The sequence below is a fragment of the Anomalospiza imberbis genome, chromosome 4 (genome assembly GCF_031753505.1).
Source record: "Anomalospiza imberbis isolate Cuckoo-Finch-1a 21T00152 chromosome 4, ASM3175350v1, whole genome shotgun sequence".
Taxonomy (NCBI): Eukaryota; Metazoa; Chordata; class Aves; order Passeriformes; family Viduidae; genus Anomalospiza; species Anomalospiza imberbis.
The window spans coordinates 5,219,925-5,234,953 of record NC_089684.1 but is presented as its reverse complement, the minus strand read 5'-3'; the positions used below and the strand labels follow the sequence as shown (position 1 = coordinate 5,234,953).

The window sequence follows — 15,029 nt, the reverse complement described above, 5'->3', positions numbered from 1 at the left end:
CCAAATCAGCAAAAAGGTGTTTTTTCTCTTGATGGTGCTTTGTTTTTCCTTCTGAGATATTGCATGGGCCTGCAAAGAAGGTTCTTGCTCCTCACTTGGCTTGAGCCAAGTGAGGGCAGTGACTGTTCCCTCTGGCTTGCCTGCCACTAGGAAATCCTAGAATGCAGCCTCTCCGTAAGAGTGTTTTTCAACTCTGTTTAATTTCCTGGCAAGAAGCTACGCCAGTGGCCTGTGTAGTGGCTCCGCCTCCTGCTCTTCTGGCCAAATTTTCTGCAGTGCCAAGTAGAGGTAGCGCCAGTTTCGCAGCAGGGATCAAGGCTCGGAGCAGGAGGCTGAGAGGGGATGATGGAAGTTGTGGAAGGACTTTCAGGGAGACCCCAGCTGCTGCCATGGGGAGCTGGGATTATCGCTCTGCTTTTGACAATTGTGACTGTGTGCTGCCTGCCCTCCCTGATGGAATACTGGAGGCAATGGAAGATGATGAAGTCCATCCCAGGTGTCAGCCCCTGCTATCCTGTGGTGGGAAATGCCCTGCTCTTCAAGCGGAAAGGAGAAGGTAATGCCAGCTCACACTGCAGCCCAGCTGTGAGGTCCCTGCACTGCCTGGGGTTTGCTGGAGGAACCAGTGGGGGTGAGGTGCTTGTGTGGCTGAGCTGTGGAAGGGGAGTGGGGTATCAGAGGATGTGCTGTTGCCTTTAGGTCTCTTTGGGCAATCTGCAGAGGGGAACAGTGTGAGGAGTCGGCAGTGAAGAGGAAAGGAGAGGAACTGCATAAATGTGGCATTATTATTGGTCTCAAAGGCTAACTGGGGGTTAAATCTGACAGCAGCTGCTGCTGGGCTCAGACCATTAAGTTGTTGGTAGGGTGGAGCATGAATGCTGTGGAATGTGATTTAGTGAGAGGGAGGCATGCTGTGGGCTCTTGCACGAAGTGCTGCTTCACAAAGTTAAACATTATGTCCTCATGACTTTTTGCTGTGGTCCAAACAAAGGCTGAAACAATTATTCCCCCAAGCAAGCATGCGCAAGGGACTTTAGCATGCCAAGTTGTTTTTACCTAGGCTCACTTCCAGAATAATGTGACTTAGATTTATGTGTTGAGTGCAAAAGAACTTGCTGAGCATTTATAGTACATCACTCAAAAACAAATCTTTTTGTTCTTGAGCTGATTAATGGGACCTTCTTTTTGCCAGGTTCATGAGAGGGCACTAATGTGCTAGATGTTCCCTTTCCATTTGGTACTGATATTTTAACAGGAACATATTTCTTAACGAGTTTGTGGTATGAAAGTATTGCTGAGTCTGCTGCCAGTGGCCCACACGCCTCTGTGTGTGTTTGGGATGCCTGTGTACGCCAGTTCTGCTCTGTGCACATGTGTTGCTGGCTGTGCTGCTGTATATACTTCCAGAAGAGAGACTAATGGTTCAATGGGAGCATGGCAAAGTCAAGTGAGAGTACAGCATTGGAATGCAAATTGCCCAGTGCTGACCCATGCTGAGACACTGTGCCTCTGTTCACAACACTCATATCTTTCCTCTGGATCCAGTCCCATATCTAAGGACAAGTATGAGACATCTGTGGTGGATGTCAGGGCAGGCAGATTTCCACAAAGTTGTCCTTGGGGAAGCAGTAGGAGGATGATAGGATATGAGCTGGACTGAGAGATTTTTTTTTTCTTTCTTATCCTCTTTTTAAAAAATCTTCTTTAAAAACCCAAACAGAACTGGAACATTGCTTCTATCTCCAGAAAGCAATTTGATATGAACTCTGATGTTCTGTGTAGTCCCTAATCTCATTTGTTAGCAGGAATCACATAGCTCCCATGTTTTAGTTAAGGAATCACATGGCTTCTATGTCCAGCCTTCATTATTCTTGTTTATTTATGTAAAAATGGGTGAAGTTTGTGGTTTAAAATCTTTTTCATAAAAAATATAACAAAAAAACCCCAAAACTTTTCAAAAGAGTAGGGTTCTATAACAGGAAGGAAAATAACTTTCCATATAATGAGGAATTTTTATTGGTATTGCTAGACAGTTACTGGAAAATGTGCTATTTTAATCATGGCAAGGTTAGGAAAAATATTTTAAAAATAGCAAAATAATCTGACCCTCTGAATCGTGTTAGATGAGGTGTCATTAGAACTTTTTGTAAGACTAGGGAAAGCTGTATTTGGACATTGGACATCTATTAGGAAATTTTTTTTTTCTTTTTCTTTTTTTTTTTTTTTTTTTGATCTGGGGACCTTTGAATTTTCAACTCTGCAGAGGCTTGTAAAGGTGTCATTAGTTGTTTAAGCTTGCTTCTGAAAGGGCAAAGAAGTGTTTAATCCTCGAACGTTCTGAGAGTGGCCACCACCTCTGATATTGTGGCGTGAACCTGATTGTCCTCTGTGATGAGATCGTATCAAAGACCTTTATTCAAATCAAACACCATTTACTCTTCTTCCCCTGCCAGCAGATTTAGCTATCTCCCATGCTTTCTGTATAGCTGAATTGACAAGATACGGACTGGATAATTGCAGAATAATGTGGGAGGAGTATTTGCTGGGTTGCTGAGCTGACTGGTATGAAGTCCAGCTGGCAGCTGGACAGCAGTGGTATCCCTCAGGTTGATCTGTGGCACAAATGGTGCTGTGAGTCTGTGCCTGAAGCGATTAGGACATCTGAATTGCAAAATCCACAGGTGCAAAATATGCTGCTAGGTCACAGCAGAATGTTAAAACTAAAAGAAAATCAAAATTGCAGGGCACGTGGTGCAAGAGTTCATTACAGAAGCCTTGCTTGTTTTGTAAATCCCCCTTGTTGAAGATCTATTCTGATTTTCTATTCCAGATTTTTTTAAACAGATACAGTTTTATTCTGAAGAGTTCAGAAGTTGGCCATTGTTCAAACTTTGGATAGGACCAGTGCCTGTCATGTTTTTGTATCACCCTGACAGTGTGGAGGTGAGTGTGCTGGTCTCCTGTCTATTCTACTGGGATGCAGAGCAGTGTCCAACATGTTACTTTCTATTACCTCAATGTAATTTTTGTTGAAAAGGGTTTGGACAGAGGAGATTGGGGGGAATACTAAAGATGACCAGCAAATGAAAGCATCAAAGAAGCATCTCCATTAGCTTGGTTTTCACATGTGTGAAAGCTTTTGCTCCCAAGATCAGAACAAACAAGCAGATAGCAGGGAAGATGGGACCACTGAAATAAGGATAGAACATGATGAAATTCAGGTTGCAAATCTTGTGTCCCATCGACAGACTTCTGCATTAAAACTTGGTGGGTCTGTTTTGATGCCATGAAATGTAGTAATTAGTTTTGCTGCTGACAGTGATTGTCCTTGATCTAGTAAGACAATGTCATTTCTCTGTTGGAGTGCTTATTGAAGAAATAGTGAAGAAATCTCTCTCCATCTAACAAGTAATATTTTTTCCTCGCTGTTCATTTTTCGGACAGGTTATTCTGAACAATTCAAAACATATAGAAAAATCATACCTGTACGAATTCCTGCATCCATGGCTGGGCACTGGACTTCTGACAAGGTATAATGTATAATGAAATGAAGGTACACTGCTGCCTTTTTGAAATTTGCAGGGTATATGATAAGAAGAGGTCTTGGTGGCAGGAATGCTGTATGTATTTCTGAACAAAGAGATTGTGTGCATTTCTTATCTCAGCTGGTCATATTGCAGACCAGTAGGATAGACCTGAGGTTGGTGATGCTTTGGGGTGGTATCAGAGAGTATCCACACTCTTTCCTTCATTTCATTAATGAAGTAGAGGATCATGAGTGGTGAACCTGGGTAGGAGCAAAAATCAGGAGTGGAGAAAGGAAGGAGCAGCAGTATAAGGGTTTGGTGTCCTCCAGTCTTGGAACAGCAAAGGAAGGATTGGTCTGGATAATGCAGATATTCGAGTGAGAGCAAGGTAAATATAGAGTGTCTTTGGTACCTTTGAGCCTCTTCTGAATTTTTGAAAAAAGGTCAAGGTGCCAGTGTTAGTAGTTAACTTTGTTGCTTGTTTGGAGCCCTCAGAGGTGGACTTCTCATGCTTCATGATGGGACCATGGTATTGTAAAAGCCAGCTCTGATCATGTGGTATGGGAAGTACAAGTTCATGTGAGAGGATAGGGCATGCATTTTATCCAGAGTTTTGTTAATGGCCTTTAGGAAGGCAGTAATTAATCAGTAGCAATGTGCAGAGGTGAAGTCCACGAGCATCAGGCATGTTCGTCCTTACTGGTTGTTTTGTCTTCCATAGGCATACAGAGGTATTTTGACTTCCTTGTGCTTTCAAAAACATAATGGAGGAGAATGTTCCAGTCTCTGCTGATTAGGGGCAGCAGTGGCAGACAGCAAGCAGATATGCTGGCCTGTGGAGTGTCCCAATAGCAAATTAACAGGGGCAGTGGTTGATAGTTTTACCCTGTAAGCAGAAGTGCCAGCTGTGTACCTGTGGGGCACGTTATTTAGGAAAAGTGAACAAGGACCCCCAGGAAGATGGTGACTCTTATTGTGCCCTCCATGCTTGTCATTGGCATGTGGGAAGTGATTACCTGTGTCCAAGGAAGTAGATTGTAGCCATGCCTTGAGGCAATCATTTTCATAATGTCTCTAGGCCTTAGTTCTCGGCAGGCCTCATTTCATGGTCAGTGGATGAAAGCAACAAAACTGCTGATTCAGAGACATGGTGGGGTGGGTTGAGGCCTTTATGCTGAATAGCTGGTTTGGCCTCCAGCTGGCTTCTGCTTGGTCCCTCTGAGCCTGTGCACTGACTAACAAGGATGTATTGTGTGGAGGCTTTTTGGCATCACCGTTTGTTGAGATCAGCTGGAGAAATGGTGGTTTCTGCTTTCAAGAGACCTGGAACAAGAAATATTTCCATTTGCTCCTTACGTGGGGTGTTATGAACAGCTTGAAGAGACATCTACAGCGTGTCCATCTCTTCCAGGCTGCAGTATTCACTGGGTACTTCCTGTAATGGTGAGGATATTATTTTTGACTTGGAGTTTTTTAGCCTTCTCCCCATTAATTTTACAGCACTGGAGACAAGTGGCGGTCACGGAGAAAGATGATAACTCCCACATTCCACTTTGAAATCTTGAGTGACTTTCTAGAGGTCATGAATGAACAAGGAAATATTTTGGTGAAGAAACTTGAGAAGCATGTAGACAAGGAGCCATTTGATGTCTTTATGGACATCACTCTGTGTGCCCTGGATATTATTTGTGGTAAGTCCTGTTGAGTTATTGTAGTAGAATTGTGAATAATGCAGAAGATCATGAGTTTAGCTGTGCCAGTTTGTGTAAGATGATTGAAGAGCAGTGTCCCTGCATATTTTCTAAATAGATTTCTATCCTTCCCAACCTTTTCCCCAGGGTTTACTACTTGCATCTGAGTAGCTGAGTTTTGGGACTGGCAGGACAGAGGTAGCAGTCTGAAGACAAGTTTTCTTGAGGAGCAGGATTCCTGGGCATGGAAATACAAAGAAAGCTCATTCCTTGCAAAGGGTTATGTACATTCACTTGTCGAAGGGATGGTGTGTTGATAGTCAGAAGCTGGGAGCAGTAGTAACTCACTGTGTACACTGCATTTCAGTTTGCACTTGTCAAATGTTGATGTTTTCCTCCTAGAAACAGCAATGGGCAGGAATGTGGATGCCCAGAAGAATAAGGATTCTGACTATGTTTCTGCTATCTACAGGTAAATGCACATTTTCCTTAGTTATTTTTTAGTTGAGCTGGAAATAATGCTGCTGTTGTGAGGAAGAAAGGCCAGGGAGTCAGAGAGGGAAGGATGTAAAGCATTGGAACAGACTAACCCTGAGTCACTAAATACCCTGGAGGAGTTTGAAATACATGTTCCTGTTGCACTTAGGGTCATGATGTAGCAATGGACTGGGTTAACACTAGGTTAACAGTTGGACTCAATTATCTCAAAGGTCTTTTCCAACCTAAATTAATCTGTGATTCTATGATCTCACTCCTAACTTTTGATGGAGCTTGTTCAGACAGGTATGATAAAAAACAGGGGTAGATCTGAAGGGTTCCTTGGCCTTTTCCAAACTGTAGCACAAGTATGGTTGAAGTTGGTAATAATTACTCCTCTGTAGCTAAAGCATGTGCAAGAGCTGAATAGCAATGACAATCAGCCCTTCCGAATGTACTCCACTTGTGCTTGAGCATACTTGAAGTCTCATATTTTTCTTTTTAAATACATTTTAAGTCCTTTAATGTGTGGTCTGGTATCTGGACGTTCAAGTAGGAATGCAATGCTCTCAGAAACTGAGTTCTTAGGGCAGATATTTTGGGACCCTGTCATGAGTAGTCTTTACAACACTGTCGATGCTTTGCTGGAGGGGGGTGTGTTGGGGTTGGATGACTTAATAGGACTGTTTCAAGAGGATTCAGACTAAATGAGAATATGCTGTCCTTCTCAGAGATCAATACTTAAAGATATAAAACATGGTGATGCTGGGATAAGTAACAGAAATTTTGAGATGATGGAAAATCAAGATGCAAATGTGAATGGCCTTCCTTTCAAATAATGGGTTTAAACCTACACAATATGTTAAGTTCTATTTCATTAGGGTACATAGAAGTTTTTTTTTTGTTTTGTTTTTGGTCTTGAAATGTGCTATAATTTGGTGGTTTTGTCAAGTAGTGTTACATGACATAATTGTTTTGCCTCTAGGATGAGTGATCTAATCCAACGACGACAGATAAGCCCCTGGCTTTGGCCTGATTTTTTGTATGTATTGTTCAAAGAAGGAAGAGAGCACAAGAGGAATCTCAACATCCTTCACAATTTTACAGATATGGTATAGAGTTGGTTAAAAAATTATTTATAATATTTATAAATATAATTTCAATTGTTGGATTAAAGTTTTGCACTCGGATCTTCCAAATGGGGATGAGGTTCAGCCTTCTTGATATGCTGCCTCTCTGTTGGGATACTGAGGAATTCCCTGAAAAGAAGACAAGAACTGACTTCCCTTTCAGGATCTCTGCTGAATTTAAACAAGGAAGTAGACTACTCCAAGGGAGTGCCAGAACTTGCAGATCCTTGACAACTGAAACAAACAACAGAAATTCATTGAAGTAAACATAGGGCTCTGCATGGTAGTGCCACTAAGTTCAGTCCTCAGTCCTGTATTCATTTTCCCCTATTTGGAACAGAAGTGCTGAGAGGAGCAAACACATGCAGGTCCCCACATCAGCAGTAAGGAACTCCAATACAGAAATCATTAGGCATGCACCACTCACTTGGCATAAAATAAAGTGTTCTCTCACCTTGTTGGACTGTGGAAGTAACAGCCCTTTCTCTCACCAAATAATTCTTATATTTTTCCTGCCAAAGTTTGCCCTCTCAAATCTACTATTAGGATGTTATCAAAGAGGCTGCTTTACCTATGCATATATCCCATGATGTCATTATATGGGTGTCTCTGACAAAGGAAATAATCTTTGATCTTTGGCTACATATAATAAGCCACATTGCTTCTGTGTTGTTTTTACTTGCTTCCTTTTATTGGAAATTGCAGCAGTGGATCATGAGAGAGGGTCTTAACACTTGCACTCTTCCTGTGCTGGGTTGGTGCACTGAATATAAGAAGCCAAATCTTAGAAGATGACAAAGAACCGTTAATAATAATTGCACCTGTGTAGGTGCTGACAGCAAGCACTGAGGTGAAGGATGAGTCAATACATAACACATGTGCGTGTTCAGTGAGGAGAACAATGTGTGTGTGTGTGTAACTTTTTCTTCCATTCAGTGATTCCTCCAAACAGAAATGCATGCTCTACACCCTTTTAAATTATTTTGCTGTTTTTAAGAGCAATGCCAGTTTATTGAAGAGTTCTGTTTTGACTTTGCAACAACAATGGCAACAATAAGAAATTTATGTCTGTTACTGGGTCTGTACTTTGACCTAAAAAGGGGAAATTCAGCCATTGCTCTCATACTGGAGAAAATTTGGGAAACTTTAGTGTAGAGGGTTCAGCAATACTGTGTGTAGCCTTAACACACGGTTTTGGGATGCCCTGGTTTCTCTTCAGTTTCCTGAGTTTTTTGGAGGTTCAAAGTGAGGTCTTTCCTTAATTCTCAGATGGGATAGAGAAGATCTTATGGTGATTAATGCGATCACTCTCTGGTGATTTTTTTTATATGCTCTTGCCATTGTTGGCATTCATTATTGGTGTGTTCCAGATGCTCTGGATATATTTACACTTCTTGATGACCCCCAAGTTGTTTATGTAGTTTGGCTATCTTTTTTCTTGATCGCACAAAGGCTGTTCAAGGTTTATTCTATTGCTTGAGGCAAGAAAGGTTGGTCATAATTCACTACTAATAAAAAGTCAGTTAAATCTCATGACCTAATGCTGACAGCTGTGCTAACTAGCTCATGTAGACAGCTACAGATGGATGTTGTTTTGATAAGTTAGGACAAAACTGTGTGAAGCAGATGGCGCACTTGTGCTGAATTCATCATATCTAATGTAATGGTTCTAATCTCAGGTCATTGCAGAAAAAGCTGAAGAACTTAAAAACACCCAGCAAAAGAAACATGATAATGATGGCAACTCTGCAGAAACTGGTTCCAAAAAGAGAAAAGCATTCCTGGACATGCTGCTGAATGCAACAGATGATGAAGGGAAAAAATTGAGCTACAGGGATATTCGTGAGGAAGTGGATACTTTCATGTTTGAGGTAACCAAGGAATTCATTGGTTTATTGTTCTTTTTGTTGTTGTTGTAGTTTTGCAAGGTTTTATTTGCTGGGGTTTTTTGTTTGTTTTTTTCCTCCAAACCCAAGATTCAGAATTTTCAGGTGGTGACTCTTGTGTTACTTAGTTTAGGAGGTTGTTTTTAGCATGATGTTATTTAAGCCCTGGAAGCCTAAGAGAAAATCTCAATGTTTCTATTCTACAGAGTTAGGATAGAGGCATTGGTTTGCCCTGTAAAAACTTTGGATAATGCATATGTGGTAGGCCCTGCCTGTGTGAGCAGAGTCTACTCATGAAAGCAGGTGAGAAATGAAAACTTAATGGCTGACATGGAGCATGGGCTCTTGCATTTTGTTGCAAACTTCATTAACACTGAAGAGAGCTCTAAATAGTTTCACTGTTTTGACTTGCATTTTGTTATGCCTCGTCATATTTTTTCCCTTGGTACATTGCCTGCAGTCTTCTGGTTCTGTTGCCCACTGTGCATCAGTGCTTCATCTTCTTGTAGAAACTCGTTATAGAATGGCTTGGGTTGGAAGGGACCTTAAAGATCATCTAGTTACAACCCTCCTGCCATGGGCAGGGATGTCATCAACTCAATTAGGTTGCCAGGGCCCCATTCCACCTGGCCCTGGACACCTTGAGAGACAGGACATTCAAAACTTCTCTAGACAACATGTTCTTCACTAGTCTCTGAATAAAAAATTTCTTCCTAACATCTAATCTAAATTTTTTCTCTTTTAGCTGAAAATGATTCCCTCTTGTCCTATAACTACCTGCTCATGTAAAATGACACACTCTCTCTTTTTTTTTTTTTTTTTTTAATAAGTCCTCTCTAACTACTGAAAGGCCACAATCAGAGCCTTCTCTTCTCCACAACCCCAATTCTCTCAGCCTGTCTACATAGGAGACATGTCCCATCCCTCTGATCATCTTCAAGGCCCTTCTTCTTGTCTGATTCCCTAAGGGAGGATCTGAAGAAGATTTTCCTGAGTTTTCCATGCACTTCCATTAGATGAACCTGAATTTTCTCAGAAGAGCTTAATTCATAGAATCATATTAATACTGTTGTAACCTAGAGAAACTCTGTTCTCATCTTGCCATTTCTGTACTGTAGCAGCATTCTGAACTTCACCACAAGTCCTTTTTTGGTCAAATTTTCCCTTTTCTGTTCCTCATTTTTTTTTTTTTTTCCCTTCTTTGGTTCACCTTTTGTCTCTCCTTTCCTTTCCTCTCCTTCCCACAGTGCTGGGAACTATTAGTTCATTCCCTTCTCAGAGAAAACCAATTATTTTTCCCTATGGCTATTGTATTGTGTCTTATAAGACCATTTTTAGATACTTTTGAAAAGGTTACAAGTTGTGTCCATTGTATCTCTCCTGTGACAGTCACTGGTCCCCCCCAGATGTTGACAAGATAGTATCCAAAAAGATGAATATACATCTTATTCATTGTGTAGATACTGATAGTTCATGCAGCTCCTGAAAATCAGAAGAGAGGGATTTTGCTTGGGTTATTTCAATACTTTCCCCTTTTGTCAGAGCAATCGTGGATCACCTTTTATCTTGGTAGTTAGTGTGTTGAATAATTCACTCTTGATTCTTGTTTTTATCATGGTCATGGGAGTAATGAGTCTCACTTTTCATACTAACTGCACATCTAAGTATTTACAAAGCCCACTTGTACGTGGGAATAGAGTTGAAGTGAATGTCTTTGTAAATCTGGACCTGTAGGGCCATGATACAACAGCAGCTGCTATAAACTGGGTCTTGTACTTGCTTGGACATAATCCAGAAGTTCAGAAGAAGGTTCACAGGGAATTGGATGAGGTGTTTGGTAAGTCTTCATTCCCCCTTCATTGGGGTTTTGCTGCATTTGAGAGTGGAAATGTGTTAAAAGCCTAGAAGCAGAAGGGGATTTAAGAGCATGCCTTCTAGAGCTTTCAGCAGCTAGAGGTGGTTGGGATGGGTGTGGGAAGGTCTGTTGGGGTGTACGATCAGCCATATGTCTTTGGGGCAAGATATGCATGTTTAATATATTTGTAACACCTTCTTGTATGTAGACTTGGTGCATGATGAGAGTTTCTGGGGGGATCCAGGATGAGTTTGTTTAGCCAAAGATGGGGAGTTTTGGTCATGGTCATCCCTCTTTGTTTTTGGACAGATGATGATGAACGTCCTGTTACAATGGATGATTTGAAGAATCTTCGATACCTTGAATGTGTTGTGAAAGAAGCTCTTCGACTGTACCCTTCAGTTCCCATGTTTGCCCGTACCTTGAGAGAGGATTGCTGCATTAGTAAGTGGTCTGTGTTTCCCACTTTCCCTTGTGTTAGCATTTCTGCAGTGGAGATACTTCCCAAGAAAAGGGCAGCATTGTTTGTTTTTTTTTTTTTTTTTACTGTTCTGTTGTGCATAGGAAGTCACTTATTTGTTGTTGTTTTGACTCTTCTCCCTTTCTCTCCTCTCCTTAGGGGGGTATCAGATACCAAGAGGTGCAAATGTCCTCATTTTAATCTATGCCCTGCATAGAGACCCTGAGGTCTTCCCTGACCCGGAGGAGTTCAGGCCTGAGCGATTCTTCCCTGAAAATTCTAAGGGAAGGCACCCATACGCTTATGTGCCCTTCTCAGCTGGTCCCAGGAACTGCATTGGTATGTATTTGGAGAGGAAGCCCTTGTAAGGTAACAGTTCTGCTTTTGAATGTGGTAATTGAGACAGCAACAAGTACTGTTTGTATAGTGCTCTTCCTCACTCCCCACCCCTGAATCTGGGCACTTTGTGCCCTGCAAGCCACACACTTCCATTAGATGTACCTGAATTCTCTCAGAAGAGTTTAATTCATAGACTCATATTAGTACTGTTGAGCTACCCCATTTGTTTCTTCCGAGGGATTTCTTTTCTTCCTAGGGATCAGTGTCTATCACGCTGATGTTTCTTCCTCACTGCTGTGCAGCCTGGCAGCATGTTATTGGGCTCCTGTGTTAGGATATGATTGCTTCCTAATTTCTCATTCTCAGTGTCAGCAACACAGAATGAGAGAAGAAACATGTCCTGCACCTGTTTTGCTCTGGAAACAGCTTGTCTGTGTCTCTCAGGTTCTGAGCTGGATGTCCAGAGCATGCAATCTGCAACTGATGTATTCTTTCCCTGTTTCTGACACTGTAGTTGGTTTGGTGTTTTCTCTGTCATCCCAGAACTTGTTAGCACTTTCAGATGCCACTGAGATGCTTGGCATTTATCTGTGCTTCAGTAGAGGCAGTGTTGTTTATATTGTAGAACGTGTGAAAAGACTGTTCCCTGCATGATTTTAAGTGCAGAGGGGAACATCCAAAAGTTGTCATGCCATTACAATAATGGGAAATATTACTTCTTTTGGGTTTTTTTTGTTTTGTTTGTTTGGTTTGGTTTCTCTTTTTGGGGGATGTGATTGGTTTGTTTTGATTTGTCTCATTGGTAGTAGGTGCCCTTTTCCATAAGAGCAGTAAACTAGGTCTTTCCTTGTTCCAAAGAGAAATCTAATTTAATATAACATGTCTAGCTAGTTCCTGAGTGTGCAGGAACATGTGCAGGACAGGTAGTTCAGTAGTATAATTGCAGAAGTGTATTTTGTGTACATATGTGTGGATTTCTGTGTTTATAATCTGTATATAATCTGTGTATAAAATACAGAGGGGAGAACATAAAAAGTTCTCAGCACTGCATTCTGTGTCCCGTCTTCGTTTGTCTCCCATCTCTCTGCCTGGATTTTGTCACTTGGTCTGGTTTCCCTCATGTTCCTCTGTTCTCATGTTTCCTCCTGCACCTGTCTCTGAATTATAAATCGAACTTTGCCCTCTGTGCTACCAAATCATCAGTGTGTATGAGACTTAATGATCACTGAAGGAGGGTCTGTCTGTCATTCCGTTGCAGTTGCATCTCCTTTGCTCCTCTACATATGTACGGAACCATGAGATTTTTCTCTCCCCACAGTCCCTGTGCTGCATCTTGTGCTCTGGTCCGCTATCCATCCCCCCTGCCTAGTCCTTTCAAAAGACACGACAAGGCTGTGTTTTGTAGTTGTTCCACATAAAGGGCTGACTGTTTCCATGTTGCTGTTTGAGTTCTGTGTACTATGGGAAGGAAGATGTATTGTGGATTATCCTAAGAAGGCCAGAGTTTTCATGCAGAAAAAAATGCTAGTGTTAGTTGTATCCATATGACCTTGATTTTGGCCTAAAGCTAGTTCTGTTCTTAAGTCTTGTGAGCATGCAAGTGCAGCAGCTGTTGATGCAACCTGACAATAACTATTTTTTTTTTCTGCCCTGTAACTCATAGGTCAGCGCTTTGCACAAATGGAGGAGAAAACTCTTCTAGCCCTCATCCTGCGGCGCTTTTGGGTGGAATCATGTCAAAAGCCAGAAGAGCTTGGTTTATGTGGAGAATTGATTCTTCGTCCAAATAAAGGCATCTGGATTAAACTGAAGAGGAGACCAGATGCTGGACCAGAATGAAAGGGATTTCAAGAGTTTACTTCCAAAAGTTTTCAAACTTTTAAAGTTTAGGTTGAGACATATTTTAAAATAAAAAAAAATTTCATGTCAGTCCAGCAATTTGTTAAAACTAGTTGCTATTGTTTTATTAAAAAAGATGTAGTAATAGCCCTAATTGATCTACTTTTATAGTGCTTGTGAACTTCATGTTAATCTTTGAAATGCAAGTACTTAATCCTTAAATTTTAGTGCCTTATCTGCTCAGATGAAACTATTCTATTGCCACAGTGCCACAAAAACTTTAGCTATTGTAATAACAACAGCAATGCCTGTGATGAAGTGATCAGTTTACATGCCATAGAATTTTCCAAGTAACTGGAAGTCTCAGGTGTTTGTAAGGTTTTCCGGTTTCTTTGGTTCTGAAAAATACAAGTGATAATCTTTTTCTTGGCAAAATTTTTTTTTTTGGTGATGACTGCTTCTGTAAAGACCAAGCGGAACTCTCTGATAATTTCACTCCTTCTTGGTAAGTAAGCATTTAAAGTAGTTTGTAAGAAGGGAGTGCTCTGAATAATTTTTTAGCAAACTGTACCAAAAGCAGTGATCTGTATAACCATAGCAGGAACTAGATAGTATGCAAATTACATACAGGATTTCATAATGACAAAAACAATGTATTATTACAAACTGAGAATAAACTCCTACTATGCCTCAATGTGGACTGAAACTGTACCTGTTGAATTGCATGCCTGTGTGCAGGTAAATTGCTGATGAATAATTGTTTCTTAGCATCAGTTCCTCTAGGGTGATCAGTTAAATAGATTTTACTGTGCTGGTCAAAGCTGAAACAATGAGCCAGTGTGCTCTTGCCTTCTAATGCCCTGAAGGCAACATACAGAGCTTTTTGTTAATTGATGTTGAAGAGGAATTACAGTGATGGAATGAAGTGCCTGTGAAAGTTTCTGACTGTACCTTCATGACAGGTCAAAATCTGCTAAAGGCCATATAGCTGGAGAACAGACTCTCCATGATTTTTGCAAGCTCTGAAGAAAAAGCTGGTGCTAAACCAAGCTGAAGTACTTTAGCTGGTCTGGCTTTACTCATGCCCTATGCTTTGGGGCTTCTTTTGACTGGTGTATGTTTTCCAGCACGATACCTGGCTCCGTACGAAGCGGGGTGCCCACCAATAATCACACTCGTGTCTTTAGTTGTTTTTGCCACTTGGTGGTTAGGGCTTTTGGTGTGTTGTTGCCTTTAGGTTGTTCTTGGGCTGTGGGCAACCTGCAGAATGGGACTGGATAAGAAACTGGAGGTCAGAGCTGATAAAACTAATATGGACTGGTCCATTCTAATGATAATGTGTTATAAAGTAAGAAAGGAGTAATCTGTTCTTACTCATTTTGTTGACATTTTCAGATTTTTTCTCTTGTCTGTTTCTATGTTTCCTTTTAACAATATATAGTCAAAAGACAAAAGAGCCTTTAACAATAGTAATACTTGCATTCTTCAGCCTTCTTTTTCAAAGACAGGTTTCATTGCTGTATAATAACAATAATTTCACTTTCCAGGACTGAATCTAAATATTGTCTTCTTAATAATGAGATAACTTTTGAGACCACCTCCATATGTTAATGCATGTAATACACATGACACATATTTTCCAAAGAGACTCTAAATTAAGGAGAGACTGTAAATTATTTCATGGTTTTGGATACTTGGCAGTATGAATTTTCAAGGTAAATAAGATTAGCATCCAGGATATGTTTTCTCAGGAGATTTGGCATGTTGTTGCAAACTGGAGAGGTACCTCATGTCTTAAGCTATGTACTTAAGTTGAGGACTTTCA

General features: G+C 40.9%; 1 protein-coding gene across 1 annotated transcript; it reads left to right on the top strand.

Moving 5' to 3' along the window:
- The first annotated feature begins 260 nt into the window (after positions 1 to 260).
- Positions 261 to 13,898, top strand: CYP4V2 (cytochrome P450 family 4 subfamily V member 2). Its single transcript, XM_068186933.1, has 11 exons — positions 261 to 556; positions 2,831 to 2,943; positions 3,445 to 3,530; positions 5,028 to 5,218; positions 5,621 to 5,690; positions 6,681 to 6,807; positions 8,505 to 8,696; positions 10,446 to 10,548; positions 10,876 to 11,010; positions 11,186 to 11,365; positions 13,029 to 13,898. The coding sequence occupies exons 1-11, from the start codon at positions 343 to 345 to the stop codon at positions 13,202 to 13,204; spliced, it is 1,587 nt and encodes a 528-aa protein (XP_068043034.1). The 5' UTR covers positions 261 to 342; the 3' UTR covers positions 13,205 to 13,898.
- The last annotated feature ends 1,131 nt before the right edge of the window (positions 13,899 to 15,029 follow it).